At 36.6% G+C, this 15,764-nt stretch overlaps 1 protein-coding gene across 1 annotated transcript in view; it reads right to left on the reverse strand.

Moving 5' to 3' along the window:
• Nucleotides 1-15,764, reverse strand: part of SI (sucrase-isomaltase) — a 143,875-nt gene that overhangs the window by 53,064 nt on the left and 75,047 nt on the right. Inside the window, exons 19-22 of the mRNA XM_007523647.1 lie at nt 14,308-14,364; nt 11,361-11,485; nt 3,000-3,088; nt 147-196 (exon numbers count right to left, since the gene is read on the reverse strand). Coding sequence (XP_007523709.1) covers nt 147-196; nt 3,000-3,088; nt 11,361-11,485; nt 14,308-14,364 — 321 coding nt within the window. The remainder of the gene's footprint in view (nt 1-146; nt 197-2,999; nt 3,089-11,360; nt 11,486-14,307; nt 14,365-15,764) is intronic.

Here is a 15,764-nt window from a genome sequence, read left to right on the forward strand (position 1 = left end):
TAACAAACCAAAATTAAGTATTTCATTCTTTTCTATTGAAATTTAGAGATAAATGTCAGCCCCCTCCAAGAAAATATTTAATAAAAAAATAACACAAGTATTGAGAGTTTTTATGTTTAAATATACTGTTCGAAAAGAAGACTTACATCAGAAGATGAAAAATTATAAAAAATGTAGTTGCCATTTTCAATGGTTCCTGAAATGGAAGATAAATAGTTTCTAAATAAAATTACATAGCGTTAAATTAACTACTTTTTTCAAATTATTCATCATTTAAGAAATTTGAAAAACAGAAGCTATTTATTAATTAAACTAATGCACTATTCTTTTTAAATTAATATGCAACAGTATTTGAATAAAGTAAATTTGATATTTTTTGTAAGTTAAGGTAATAAATGCATGTTGCCATAGTTAATTTTTTAAAGACTGGTAAGAAAACATAGTTCTAGAAATTCAGATAAAACAAAACTTACTATGAAGTAAATGTAGTTGTAAATGTCTGAGTTTGCGCAATGCTTGATAACAATGAAAATATATGGCACATCACAAATTTATTTTGAATCTTTCTTATTTTTTATTATTTTGTAATTACTCGAGTTTTTTTTTTTTTTTTTTTTTTTTTTTTTGCCTACAAGGGTTATAGCTGGCGCTCAGTGTCCACACTATGATCCCACTGCTCCTATCGGCCATTTTTTTTTCCATTTTTGTTGCCCTTGTTATTATTGCTGTATAGGACAGAAGGAAACCAAAGGAGGAGGGGAAGACAGAGTCCTTCTTACACCAGTCCTTGTGCTTCCTGTCATGTGGATTTAACCCACACATAGTACTGAGCATCAGGAACTCCCCCCCCCCAACATATTTCTTTAGAGAGAGAGACTAATGTGGGGCTGGATGGTGGCCCACCTGGTTAAGTGCACATGTTAGAATGCCCGAGAACCCGGTTTGGAGCCCCTGGTCTCCTGCAAGAAGAAAGCTTTGCCAGTGGTGAAGTAGCGCTGCAGGTGTCTATCTCACTCCCTCTCTATCTTCCCCTTCTCTCTTGAATTCTGGTTGTCTCTATCCAATAAATAAATAAAGGTAATTAAAAAAAATAATTATATATATATATATTAAAGGGGAGTGGGCAGTAGTGAAGTGGGTTAAGCTCAGGTGGCACAAAGAACAAGGTCAGGCATAAGGATACTGGTTCAAGCCCCAGGCTCCCCATCTGCAGGGGAATCGCTTCACAGGCGGTGAAGCAGGTCTGCAGGTGTCTGTCTTTCTCTCCCCCTCTCTGTCTTCCCCTCCTCTCTCCATTTGTTTTTGTCCTATCTAACAACAACATCAATAACAACAATAATAACTACTACAAAAATAAGAAACAAGGCCAACAAAAGGGAAAATAAATACATAAATATTTAAAACAAAAAAAGAAAATAAGTAAACAAATAAATAAATAATTTAAAAAATATAAAGAAGAGGTGGTCGGTGGCACACCGTTTTAAACCCACATAGTACTGAGCATCAGGACCCTCTCAAGAGTCTAGGTTCAAGCCCCTGGCTCCTCACCTACAGGGGAGTCGCTTCACAAGTGGTGAAGCAGATCTGCAGGTATCTATCTTTCTCTCTTCCAATCTTTCTCCTCTCCCCTCTCAATTTCCCTCTACCTTACAATAAAATAATTAAGAAATGTCTCTCTACTTTTCGGTCCCTCACCCTTTATAAAAGAAAAGAAAAGGGAAATACATGGTATCCAACTATGTAGGCACGAAGGCAAATAAATCCTGGTGGCAAATAAAGATAATAAAATAAACTATCTTAAACAATACAAAAAACTAAAGGAAAACATGAGGGTAATGGTAATTGATTTATTAAATCAGAGGTATTTGAACTACAGCATAATTACATATTATTAAAAATAAATTTTTGCTTATGCACCATATTGAATTATTGAGTTTAGAGCACATAAAATAAAATAAAAGGCACAGTTTAAAGGTCATTAATTTTAAAACACATTTTTAGCTCTAATATTTTTTATAAATTTCCTTTTTTACTATTTATTTATGAGAAAGATAGGAGGAGAGAGAACAAGACCCAGACATCACTCTGATACATGTGCTTCTAGGGATTGAAATCAAGAACTCATGCTTGAGAGTCTAATGCTTTACCTACTGTGCCACCTCCAAGACCACTTTTTATCAATTTCTTATCTCCCTCTAATAATCAATTTGAGTCCTCCTCAAGCATACTATACAATGCTCTCTCAACACATCCCCAGATTACTTTTCTTATTAATTAAAGATTTAAAATACTCCAGTTTTAATTTTAACCAGTGGAGCTATTGAAGATACAATGCAATTTCAATATCTGCAAATTTACTATTTTAATCAAAGTAGTAATCTAAGCACAGCTAGTTCAGTTCACATTACAATGTGCAAGGGCTTGGATTTAAGGCACCTGTAAAAGGGTAGCTTTATGAGTAGTGAAACAGTGTTGCAGGGTCTCTTTCTCTCTTTTTCTCTCTCTTTCTCTCTTCCCCTCCCTCTCTTCCTTTCTCTTTCTATCTCCCCCATTCTTTATTGGTTTTTCTGTTTCTATGCAATAAGTAATAAATACATAGAATATTAAAAATAAAGATATCTATTTTTAGGACTTTTAACAATTTACAAAGCTACATATTCAATAGATATAATTCAAATATCACTGTTAAAGTTTATAAAAGAACTGGAAATCTGTGCAAACCAGATTTCTAGTATAATATTTTTTAATAATTATTTCATGAATAAGAGAGAAGCCAGAGCAACATTCCAGCCTATATGGTACTAGGGAATGAACTATGTACTGAATCCCTGCAAGTCCTCTAGTCCTTTGCTATACCTGCAGGACCATCTCCCCAGCACATCTACATAAAAATCAACACCATTTATTTTTTTTCCAATCAGCACAATTTTGTGTCAACAAAGACAAAAAATCCCTGTCACTGGAATAGGTATGTACAATCATTCCACATAGAGACATACCTTTAGTTTCTCCATCATCCCAGAAAAAGTCTCCATGTGCTGTATTATTTTCATCTAAGGCAACTATCAATCCAAGAGAGTTATTTCGGCTGTTAAATAAATTTGAGTACATGTTTGGTTAAAAACAGATACATGACAATGTATTCTGTAAATAAGTACATTCCAGTCTACTGGTTTTATAAGAATTTCAAATTTACATGACAACATTCATATCAGTAAAATTCATGTCAGTAGTCATTCAATGAGGAAAATTATTTTACCTTTAGAAATAAAATAGAGAAATAAAAGTAATAAAGACTAATAAAACATTATTGAAACTTTCATAGTACTCTAATGAAAACAAAAAATAAATAAATATTTCATAGGAACTCCCAATTCAACATGTGTTTTGTCCCCTATGCACCAACTCTAAATTGGAATATGCCAAGGCTACATTTTATGTAGCAAATTGTGAAAAGCACATTGAAGGAACAATGGTCACATGTGAAGATAATTCTCTCATGAGGACTGAAGTAGGATACACAATATTTTCTTTAATTATATATAACTGTAAGCTTTCAAAATTAAAACAGTATCCCTGAGTCTCTACAGTACATGCTACAGTTCTGTTTAGACTATATTCCTTTCAGGAGACCACCTGGGACCGCAACAAGACATGACTAGAACGACTTGAGGAACCCATCAAATCACTGGTGAGTACAAACACTTGTGGCTCCTGGCCTAGGGAGAGATTAAGTGGCTGATAACTGTCCAGCAGCTTTCCACTGAACTTCACCTCCAGTCTATTTCACCAATAAAAAGAGAGCTGATGGGAGGAGAGGACTCCCCTAAGACTCACCAAATGAAAATGTGAGTCTCCATTGCTACTGCCCTCAGAATCTGGAGCAGCAGGGGGAGGCCCTGTGCTTGCACCAGGGTACAGAAAACTGACAAGGAAACTCATAAGAAGATCTATACCTCAGTGGTCTAGCAGTGGGGTTGTGAGAGTTGCTTTGCATAGCCACTGGATAATATCTGCCCCACCCTGCTTTATCTCTTGGCCAGCACTCAGTGATTAAGCTAAGAAGCCTACTTATAGTTTTAAAAAACCCAGGCTCCCAAAGCCTACAGGAAAAAAAAAAAAAAAAAAAAAGCCCTGTAATTACCTTTCTTAGACACAAGTCAATCTAGGCAAGAGTGATCAGCAATTTAAAAAGTACTGAGAAAGCAACCTCATAACATACTATATAAAATGGTTAAACCAACAAGAAGAAATATTGGAGAAATGAACCAGGACAAGAGTACAGGGAAAAGCCCCCAAAAGGTTGAAGCAAAAAATAATGAGGTCAGCATCCAATCACTAGTTAAGGAAATAATCACCGGAGTGAGTAAAGAGTTTGAAAGAATTGCCATCAGAAATGCAGAAGCAACAAATGAGACCCTGGTATAAAATACTAAATATCTCAAGTTTATCAGATATATTAAAACTATAATAGCTAAGCTAAAAATACAACTATCTGAACAAGCTAAAACACTATCAGAACAGGGTAAAGAAATAGATCAACTCCAGAAAACAATAGAGGGAAGAGGTAATAGAATAAATGAAACTGAAGACAGAATTAGCAAGATTGAGGATGAATTAAAGACAATTAAAAAAGAAGTAAGAGATCTCAAAAATAAATTAATAGATTCTGAAAATAACAACAGAAACCTATGGGATGACTTCAAAAGAAATAATATACACATTATTAGCTTACTAGAGGAAGAGAGGGAGAGGAAGAAAGCATTCTTCGGGATATAATAGCTGAGAACCTCTCTAGTCTAGACAACAAAAAAGACATAAAGGTTCAAGAAGCCCAGAGGGTCCCAAACAGAATTAACCCAGACTTAAAGACACCAAGACACATCATATTTAGAATAGAAAGGAATAAGGATAAAGAAAAGATCCTGAAGGCTGCAAGAGAAAAACAACAGTCACCTACAAAGGAAAACCCATAAGATTAGGAGCAGACTTCTCCACAAAAACAGTACAAGCCAGAAGAGAATGACAAGAAATCTGTCAAGTGATCAATGAGAAAGTCCTTCAACCAATACTACTGTATCCTGCTAGACTGTCATTCAGACTAAATGGAGGCATAAAAATCTTCTCAGACAAGCAACAGTTGAAGGAATCAACTATCACCAAGTCTGCCCTGAAAGAAGTTCTGAAAAGTCTCCTATAAAGAGTCAGACCACCATAAATAGGCCATAGATAAGAACACTCTAAAACTCTACAAGAATGGCATTAAAATATCTTCAATCTTTGATATCAATAAATGCCAATGGCCTGAACTCACCTATTAAAATGCACAGAGTAGGAAGATGGGTAGGAAACACATCCCAACAATATATTGTCTAGAATAAACCTACCTAATTCAACAAGACAAACACAGACTCAAGGGAAAGGATGAAAAACCATCATAGAACCCAATGGCCCACAAAAAAGGCAGGAACAGCTATTCTCATATCTGACACGATAGACTTTAAATTAAACAAAATTTAAAAACATAGGGAAGGACACTGCTTAATGCTCAGTGGATCAGTCAATCAATAGGACTTAATTATTAACATCTATGCACCCAATAAGAAGCCATCTAAATACATCAAACATCTACAGAACAATCTACAGCAATATATTAACAGCAACACAGTCATAGTAGAGGGCTACAACACCCCACTCTCTCAACTTGACAGATCATCCAGGCAGAAAATCAGTAAATAAATGAAGGAACTAAATGAGGAGATAGATAAACTAGAACTACTGGACATTTTCAGAGTCATTCACTGCAAGAAACTGGAATACCCATTCTACTCAAGTCCACATGGGCCATTATCAAGGATAGACCATATGTAAGACCACAAAGACAGCATCAACAAATTCAAGAGCACTGGATTCATCCCAAGCAGCTTCTCAGACCACAGTAGAATTAAACTAACACTTAACAATCAACAAAGGAGTCCGCACATCAAATACACATCCTATATATTAAAAAGACTCAGTCTGTGTTTTAAAAACTTCGAGACATACAATTAAATTTCCCCTTCTCATATTAATTATCTAGTGATTTATATGACTACACTTTACTAGGAGTGTACATAAACACCATTCTCACCACCAAAAGATAGTGACCCATCCCTCCTACCCACTCCCAACCCCCACTGGCCCAGGAAGCTGCATGTCTACCCCTCACCACAGGGTTTTTACTTTGGTGCCCTACTTACAATTTAGTCAGGTCCTGCTTTTAGTTTCCCTTTCAGATCTTCTTTCTCAACTTCTGTTGATGAGTGGGATCATCCCATACTCATCTTTATCTTTCTGACTTAGCTCACTTAGCATAATTCCTTCTAGCTCTGTCCAAGATGGGTCAGAGAAGCTGTCATTGTTCTTGACAGCTGCATAGTATTCCATTGTGTATATATACCACAGCTTTCTCAGCCACTCATCTGTTGTTGGGCACCTGGGTTGCTTCCAGATTTTAGCTATTATGAATTGTGCTGCTATGAACATAGGAGTACAGACCTCTTTTTTAGACCAAGTAGATCAGAAGCAACCAATAGCACAGCTATATACAAAATACTGGGTACTGTACAGTAAACCCTAACAAAAGGACTTTTCAAACTTAACCCAACTACCAAATAATATGATGATAATATTAACTATCCATTGTCTTTTTGAACCCTAAATCAGCAGGAATCTCACATCTCCACTATAGAGCCTCTACTTCCCTCAGTCCTTGAACCTTTGGATAGGGCCCATTTTCCCGTATGCCTCTCGCAATACATATCAAATAATATGACATCTGCAGATTGCAACCTAATCAACACAACGATTGCCACCTCAACATGCTTCAGCTCAGACTGTGTCCAGAGACTTCAACTGTGGAATGACAACCCTTCAGCTTCATTACTTGGGTGAGACCTTTCCTTACATAGTATTCTCTAATTACATCCCAGGTGGTTCACTTTCTAACAAAGACCCAAAACATAGATATACACCAGTTTCTGTGAGAGAGAGCATATGTTCACACGTATCCATAAACTACTGCAAAATAGATACCTGAAAGCAGAAGTACATTAGAGTTTGCAGTGAGTACCCCCCTAACACTTCCTCTCCACTATTCCAAGCTTTGGGTCCATGACTGTTTAACAATTTGTTTGGCTTTGTACGTTAACTCTCTTTTCAGTCACCAGGTTCCAGATGTCATCAGGATGCCAGTCAGGCTTCCCTGGACTGAAGACCCCACCAATGTGCCCTGGAGCTCCGCTTCCCTAGAGACCCAGCCTACTAGGGAAAGAGAGAGGCAGACTGGGAGTATGGACCAACCAGTCAACGCCCATGTTCAGCGGGGAAGCAATTACAGAAGCCAGACCTTCCACCTTCTGCAACCCACAATGACCCTGGGTCCATGCTCCCAGAGGGATAGAGAATGGGAAATCTATCAGGGGAGGGGGTGGGATATGGAGATTGGGTGATGGGAATTGTGTGGAGTTGTACCCCTCCTACACTATGGATTTGTTAACTTATCCTTTCTTAAATAAAAAAATAAATTAAAAAAAAATAATCAACAAAGGATTAGTCATAGTTCCAAAATGTGGAAGCTTAACAGTACATGACTTAACAACTACTGGGTAAAAGAGGAAATCAAGGAAGAAATCAAAATCCTTCTAGAGTTCAATAAAAATGAAGACACAAACTATCAAAATAATTGGGACACAGCTAAGGCAGTACTGAGAGGGAAATTGATAGTCATACAAGCACACATTAGGAAACAAGAAAAAGCACAAATAAACAGTCTGATCTTATAGATTTAGAAGAAGAAGAACAAAGGAATCTTAAAGCAACCAGAAGGACAGAAATAGCTAAAGTTAGGGCAGAAATAAATAACATTGAAAATAATAAAATCATACGAAAGATCAACCAAAGTAAAAGTTGGTTCTTTGAAAGAGTGAACAAAATCGAAAAAGCTTTAGCCAGACTTACAAAACAAAAAAGGGAGAAGACACATATAAATTGAATCATAAATGAAAGAGGAGATATCACAACAGACACTGCAGAATTTCAGCATATCATGGTAGACTTCTATGAACAACTATATGCCACAAGCTAGAGAACCTGGAAGAAATGGACAATTTCCTAGATACCTACAACTTCCAAAATTAAGTAAAGAGGAACAAGATACCATGAACAGGCCCATCACAGCTAATGAAATTGAAACAGTTATCAAAAACCCTCCTAAAAATAAAAGCCCTGGACCAGATAGCTTTACAAATGAATTCTACAAAATCATCAAAGGATAACTAATATACCTGAAAGCAGAAGTACACTAGAGTTTGCAGTGAGTACCCCCTAACGCTTCCTCTCCACTATTCCAAGCTTTGGGTCCATGATTGCTCAACAATTTTTTTTGGCTTCGTATGTTAACTCTCTTTTCAGTCACTAGGTTCCAGATGTCATCAGGATGCTGGCCAGGCTTCCCTAAACTGAATACCCCACCAATGTGTCCTGGAGCTCAGCTTCCCCAGAGACCCAGCCTACTAGGGAAAGAGAGAGGCAGACTGGGAGTATGGACCGACCAGTCAACGCTCATGTTCAGTGGAGAAGCAATTACAGAAGCCACACCTTCTACCTTCTACAACCCACAATGACCCTGGGTCCATGCTCCCAGAGGGATAGAGAATGGGAAAGCTATCAGGGGAGGGGGTGGGATATGGAGATTGGGTGGTAGGAATTGTGTGGAATTGTACCCCTCCTACCCTATGGTTTTGTTAATTAATACTTTCTTAAATTAAAAAAAAAGAAGTGGCAAGATATTCCATGTTCATGGGTTGGATGAATTAACATCATCAAAATGAATACACTACCCAGAGCCATATACAAATTTAATGCTGTCCCCATTATGACCCTAAGTACATTTTTTTAGGAGAATAGAGCAAATGTTATAAACGTTTATCTGGAACCAGAACAGACCTAGAATTCCCAAAGCAGTCTTGAGAAGAAAGAACAGAACTGGAGACATCACACTCCCAAATCTGAAATTGTATTATAGGGCCACTATAATCAAAACTGCTTGGTACATGAACATGAATAGACATAATAACCAGTGGAATAGAATTGAGAGCCCAGAAGTAAGCCTCCACACCTATGGACATCTAATCTTTGACAAAAATGCCCAGACTATTTAATGGGGATACCAGAGTCTTTTCAACAAATGGTGTTGGCAAAAATGGATTGAAACATGCAAAAGAATGAAATGGAAACACTATATTTCACCAAATACAAAAGTAAATTCCAAGTGGATCAAGGACTTGGATGTTAGACCAGAAACTATCAGATACTTAGAGGAAAATATTGGCAGAACTCTTTTCTGCATAAATTTTAAAGACATCTTCAATGAAATGAATCCAATTACAAAGAAGATGAAAGCAAGCATAAACCTATGGGACTACATCAAATTACAAAGCTTCTGCATAGCAAAATAAACCACTACCCAAACCAAGAGACCCCTCACAGAATACATACAATACATCAGACAAAGAGTTTAATAACCAAAATATATAAAGAGCTTTCCCAATTCAGCAACAAGAAAACAAATAACCTCATCCAAAAATGCGGAGAGGACAGAATATTCACCACAGAAGAGATCCAAAAGGCCGAGAAACACATGAAAAAAAATGCTCCAAGTCTCTAATTGTCAGAGAAATGCAAATAAAGACAACAAAGAGATACCAGTTCAATTCTGTGAGAATGTCATATATCAGAAAAGGTAACAGCAGCAAATGCAAGAGAAGTTGTGGGGCCAAAAGAACCCTCCTGCACTGCTGGTGGGAATGTAGATTGGTCCAGTCTCTGTGCAGAACAGTCCTGAGAACTTTCAGAAGGCTAGAAATGAACCTACACTATGATCCTGCAATTCCTCTCCTGGGATATATCCTAAGGAACCCAACACACCTATCCAAAAATATCTATGTACACATATTTTCTTAGCAGAACATTTTTTAATAGCCAAAACCTGGAATCAACTCAGGTATCCAACAACAGATGAGTGGCTGAGCAAGTTGTGGTATATATACACAATGGAATACTACTTAGCTATAAAAAATGGTGACTTCACAGTTTTCAGCTGATCTTGGATGAACCTTGAAAACTTCGTGTTAAGTGAAATAAGTCAGAAACAGAAGGATGACTATGAGATGATCTCACTCTCAAGCAGAAGTTGAAGAACAGGATCAGAAGAGAAAACTCAAGTAGAACCTGAACTGAAATTAGTGTATTGCAACAAAGTAAAAGACTCTGGGGTGGAGTGGGGAGAATACAGGTCCAAAATGGATGGCAGAGGACCTAATGGGGTTTTTATTGTTATATTGAAAACTGGGAAATATTATGCATGTACAAACTATTGTATTTACTATGGAATGTAAAACATTAATTTCCCAATAAAGAAAATTAAAAAAAAGAATATATTCCTTTCAGCATTTGTTCACCAGAAAATAAGTTTATTTTGGTCAATATGCCTCTAGTTTATAGAAAATTTTCTAGAGCAGTCATTAAATAGTATAAAATTAATAACGTATATAAAGTAATATCTAATAAAATACAAAAATAAGCTCCTACAATATATCCATTCATTCATTCACTTAATAGTTTTTTGTTTGCTTGTTTTTCCTTTCTAACAAATAATTAGAAAAAAATAGCCTGTCATGAACCTTACACTCCTTTTGGTTTAATGAGTTCAAGCCCTTTCCTTCATGGAATATATAGTCTAGAGATAGAATAACCTAGACAAAAGAAGAATAAATAATATTGATGAACACATTTCTAATATTATGAGGAAAATGCCAGAAATTAAGGGGAGAGAGGGACTCTCTTATGGGATGTTTTGCCAGGTAAACTTCATCGGTTCAAGTGGGACCCCCGTCAAACTGAAGAAAAAATTGGGCTGTTTTTTGTTTGTTTGTTTGTCTTCTTTACTGTCTTTCTCCTTGCCTCTTTGTCTCTCTGTCTGCATAAAAAGTCAGCCTGGGGTGATGAAACCTTAAAGCACTACCAAAGGGAAAAAGAAGAAGAAAGAGGATGAGGAGGAGTAAGAGGGGAAAAAAAAGAAATTCAAATGTGTTGATATCTGGAATAGACATGACTTAATATTTTGTGTGTCATTACAAAGCAATTGCTTTTAATTATATAGATTGTTTGAAAATGACACTGCATTTTTGATAGAGTATTTTCTAAACCAATCATGTTCATTTGTTTTTAATATAGAGATTTCTAACAATGTACAATTGAAACCATGCTACATATTAAAATGAAATACATTTAAGATCTCCACTCATGATCTTTGTCTTTACCTTTTAGATGTAGTCACTGATGGCTGTTGTATGGGGGTGATGTAGCCTCCTCGAAGGTGCAGACCTATCTTGTCAGCCGGGAGAGGCATATCCACGCGCTGTTTCCTCCATGGCCTTTTTGCACCCTGTTATGGGGTAATCATTTTTATTTTTACTATTATCTTTGCTAGTAAATTTAAAAGAATTGACATTCATACATAGAAACTTTACTATAATGAAAATGAACATCATATGAATGGAGAGTAATGGCTTGTCTCCTGACTTAAAAAAAATATATATCTGGAGTTGAGGAGATAACACAATGGTTATGCAAAAGACCCTCATGCCTGAGGCTCTAAAGTTCCATGTTCAGTCTCCTGCATTGCAAAAATATCTCACTTGGATAATGTGCTACTTTGTCTTGTGTGAGCCTGGCCCCCACAGAATTGAAGTACACTCCTAGCAAAATGTAGACATATAAATCAGTAGTTAATTAATATGAGGGGGAAAATCAATTGTATGTCTCAAAGTTTCTCAAAACACAAACTGAATCCTTTTAATATATAGGCTGTGTATTTGATACGCAGACTCTCTCAAAAGTCTAGACCAAGTAGATTAGAAGCATCCAATAGCACAGCTATATACAAGATACTGGATACTGTACAGCAAACCATAACAAAAGGACTTTTCAAAGTTAACCCAATTAACAAATAATGTGACGATAACATTAACTATCGATTGTCTTTTTGAACCCTAAGACAGCAGGAACCTCACATCTCCACTATAGAGCCCCTACTTCCCCCAGTCCTGGAACCCTTGGATAGGGCCCACTTTCCCGTATGCATCTCCCAATCCTAACCAAATAATATTGCATCCGCCGATCACAACCTAACCAAAGCAACGATTGCCACCTCAACATGCTTCACCTCAGACTGTGTCCAGAGACTTCATGTGTGGAATGACAACCCTTCAGCTTCATTACTCGGGTGAGACCTTTCCTTTTATAGTACACTCTAATTTCATCTCAGGTAGTTCACTTTCTAACAAAATCCCATAACCTAGATATACACCAGTTTCTGTCAGAGAGAGCATATGTTCACACGTATCCATAAACTACTGCAAAATATATACCTGAAAGCAGTAGTACACTAGAGTTTGCAGTGAGTACCTCCCTAACACTTCCTCTCCACTATTCCAAGCTTGGGATCCATGATTGCTCAACAAATTGTTTGGCTTCGTATGTTAACTCTCTTTTCAATCACCAGGTTCCAGATGCCACCAGGATGCTGGCCAGGCTTCCCTGGATTGAAGACCCCACCAATGTGTCCTGGAGCTCAGCTTCCCCAGAGACACACCTTACTAGGGAAAGAGAGAGGCAGACTGGGAGTATGGACCGACCAGTCAACGCCCATGTTCAATGGGGAAGCAATTACAGAAGCCAGACCTTCTACCTTCTGCAACCCTCAACGACCCTGGGTCCATGCTCCCAGAGGGCTAGAGAATGGGAAAGCTATCATGGGAGGGGGTGGGTTATGGAGATTGGGTGGTGGGAATTGTGTGGAGTTGTACCCCTCCTACCTTATGTTTTTGTTCATTAATCCTTTCTTAAATAAAAAATTAAATAATAATAATAATAATAATAAATATTGAAATTTAAAAAAAAACGAAAGTTTCAGTGCTGTGGTATCTTTCACCAACTCTCATTCTGCCTCTCTGTCTCTCTGTAAAAGAAAAAAGAAAGTTTATTTTTTCTATACAAGTAAAGGCTTTGATTAGTAAAACATACAAATGATATGTAAAATCAATTCTTTTGGAAAATGATTCTGGTTAGTTAAAAATAAATTAGTTGTGTTGGTGTATTGCACCACAGTAAAAGACTCTGGGTTGGGTGGCAGGGGAGAGTACAGGTCCAAAAAGGATGGCAGAGGACCAAGTGGGTGTTGCATTGTTATGTGGAAAACTGAGAAATGTTATGCATGTACAAACTATTGTATTTATTGTCAAATATAAAACATTAATCCCCCAATTAAGAAATTAAAAAATAAATTGGTCGTATATTGATGTCATTACTGTTTTCCAAACTTCAGATGAACCTTATAAAAGCAAATTAGCTTAATGCTCATCTATTCTAGCAATAACAGGAACATGCAAAATAGAAGAAACAATGATATACTTTTCACTAAACTTTCTCTTGATCTTTATTGTCACAATTTAAAAACAAGTGGTGAGGGTAAGGTGTTGATGCGTCCAATAGAGTGAACATGTTCCCATGCTCAAAGACCCTGGCTCAAGTCCCTGGCCCGCATGTACAATGGGAAAGCATCACAAGTGGTTGAGCAGAACAGCAAGTATCTCCTTCTATCTATTTCCTTTCCCGCTTAATTTCTCTCTGTAGCAACAACAACAACAAAAGATGTAAGGTTGCAAAGGAGACACATGGGTCAAATCAATGGGGCAAGACCACCCACCTTCTGCAACCCATAATGATCCTGGTCCATACTCCCAAATAAATTAAGAATAGGGAAGCTACCAATGGAGGGGATGAGACGTGAAACTCTGGTGGTGCAAACTATGTGGAATTTTACCCCTCTTATTCCACAATATTGTTGATCATTATTAAATCACTAATAAAGTAAATAAAAAATGAAAAAAAACAAGTGGCAGCCAGAGCAATAGGACCATCATGCAGGCACCAAGCCTCAGTGATAACAATGATGGCAATAAAAAATAATTAAGGAGGGAATAGAAGATGGTAATATAACTGTATAAAACTATATAACAAATGCACTATTTTGCACAATAAAATATTTACTTGCATAATTTTTTTACAAATTTATAAAGTTTGAAATTATTTTTATAGTATTGAACACAACACTGAAGATAGGTATAAGTTTAGAGATGATGCTTCTTATGAAGCTGTTTGATAAGTAAACACTTATAATAGTATTTTTATATAAAGGTTACTTACAGTTTCATAATCATACCAAGTAGCATCAGGGATGTATGCACTCACTATTTCTGCTCCCTACAATAAAGTAAATAAAGTAATCATGTCAGATAGTAAATCTTCATAGGGTCTTTTTCATAGTTAAAGAAAAAATTCTTGTATTTATATACTTCAATATTTCACAGAGCAATAGTCAAAAGTTTAGTTTACTAGTTTTACATGCTATCACAAGGGAAAATATACCAAGAGAAAATGAGAGAAAATGAAATCAGTTTAAATGATAACTAAAAAATATATACTTGCATTTGTTTTCCTATGGTCAATAAGGTAACTATGAGTGTAAATACATTTATTTCTGTATATCTTTATGTACATATGAAGCTACTTTCAACTTTCTCATGAACAGCTAGCTTTTGGAGCTAGGTGGTTGTGCACCTGGTTAAGCACACACATTACAGTGTGTGTGGAAGGACCTGGGTCAGAGTTCCTTCTCCCCACTTGCAGGGAGAAAGCTTCATGATTGGTGAAGCAGGGCTGCAAGTATCTCTATGCCTCTCTCCCTCTCAACTCCCCCCTTCAATTTCTTTATTCAATAATAAATAAATAGGTATAAAAACTTTCAAATACAGCTAGCTTTCAAGTTTTTTATAACTTAGCAAAATCCCAAATCTCAATTTAAATAGCTTAGTTAAATGTGAGATTCAATTTTTAATTCATAAAACTATCTTGTCCAGAAGAATACTATAATACAATATTCTGATTTACATATTGTTTACTGGATAATCCACTTAATGTTTTCATGATTTTTCAAAATTTCTTTGGTTTTTAAATCATTTAGAATTTAACTTGGGGGCTGAGCAATAGTGCAGCAGGTTAAGTTAAGCTTTCATAGTAGGAAGCACAAGGACCAGCACAAAGATCCCAGTTCTAGCCCCAGGATCCCCACCTGCAAGGGGGTCACTTCATAAACTATGAAGCAGGTCTGCAAGTATTTATCTGTCTTCCTTTCTCTATTTCTCTATGTCTTATCCAATAATAGTAACAACATGGACAACAAAAATGGCCTCCAGGAGCAGTGGATTGGTAGTGCAGGCACTGAGACCCAGTGATAACCCTGGAAGTCCAAAAAAATAAATAAATAACTTAAAAGGGTCAGTCAAATAGTGCACTGAGGGCAGAGATGGAGGGGACTAGCATAATTGTTATGCAAAAAGACTTTCATGCCTGAAGCTCTAAGATCCCAAAGTCAGTCCCCCACACTATCATAAATTACAGTTGACTAGTGCATCTTTCTCTCTCTCTCTCTCTCTCTCTCTCATTTTTCATTAAATAGCATATATTTTAAAAAATGAAATGGTTCACTTGGATAGTGCATTGCTTTGCTATCTGTGTGGCAGATTCAAGCCTAGCTCCACACACATGGAAGAAGCTCTTGGAAGTGGTCTCTTTCACTCTATATATGCTTTTCTAAAAACAAA

This window comes from Erinaceus europaeus, chromosome 14, assembly GCF_950295315.1.
Source record: "Erinaceus europaeus chromosome 14, mEriEur2.1, whole genome shotgun sequence".
Classification (NCBI taxonomy): Eukaryota; Metazoa; Chordata; class Mammalia; order Eulipotyphla; family Erinaceidae; genus Erinaceus; species Erinaceus europaeus.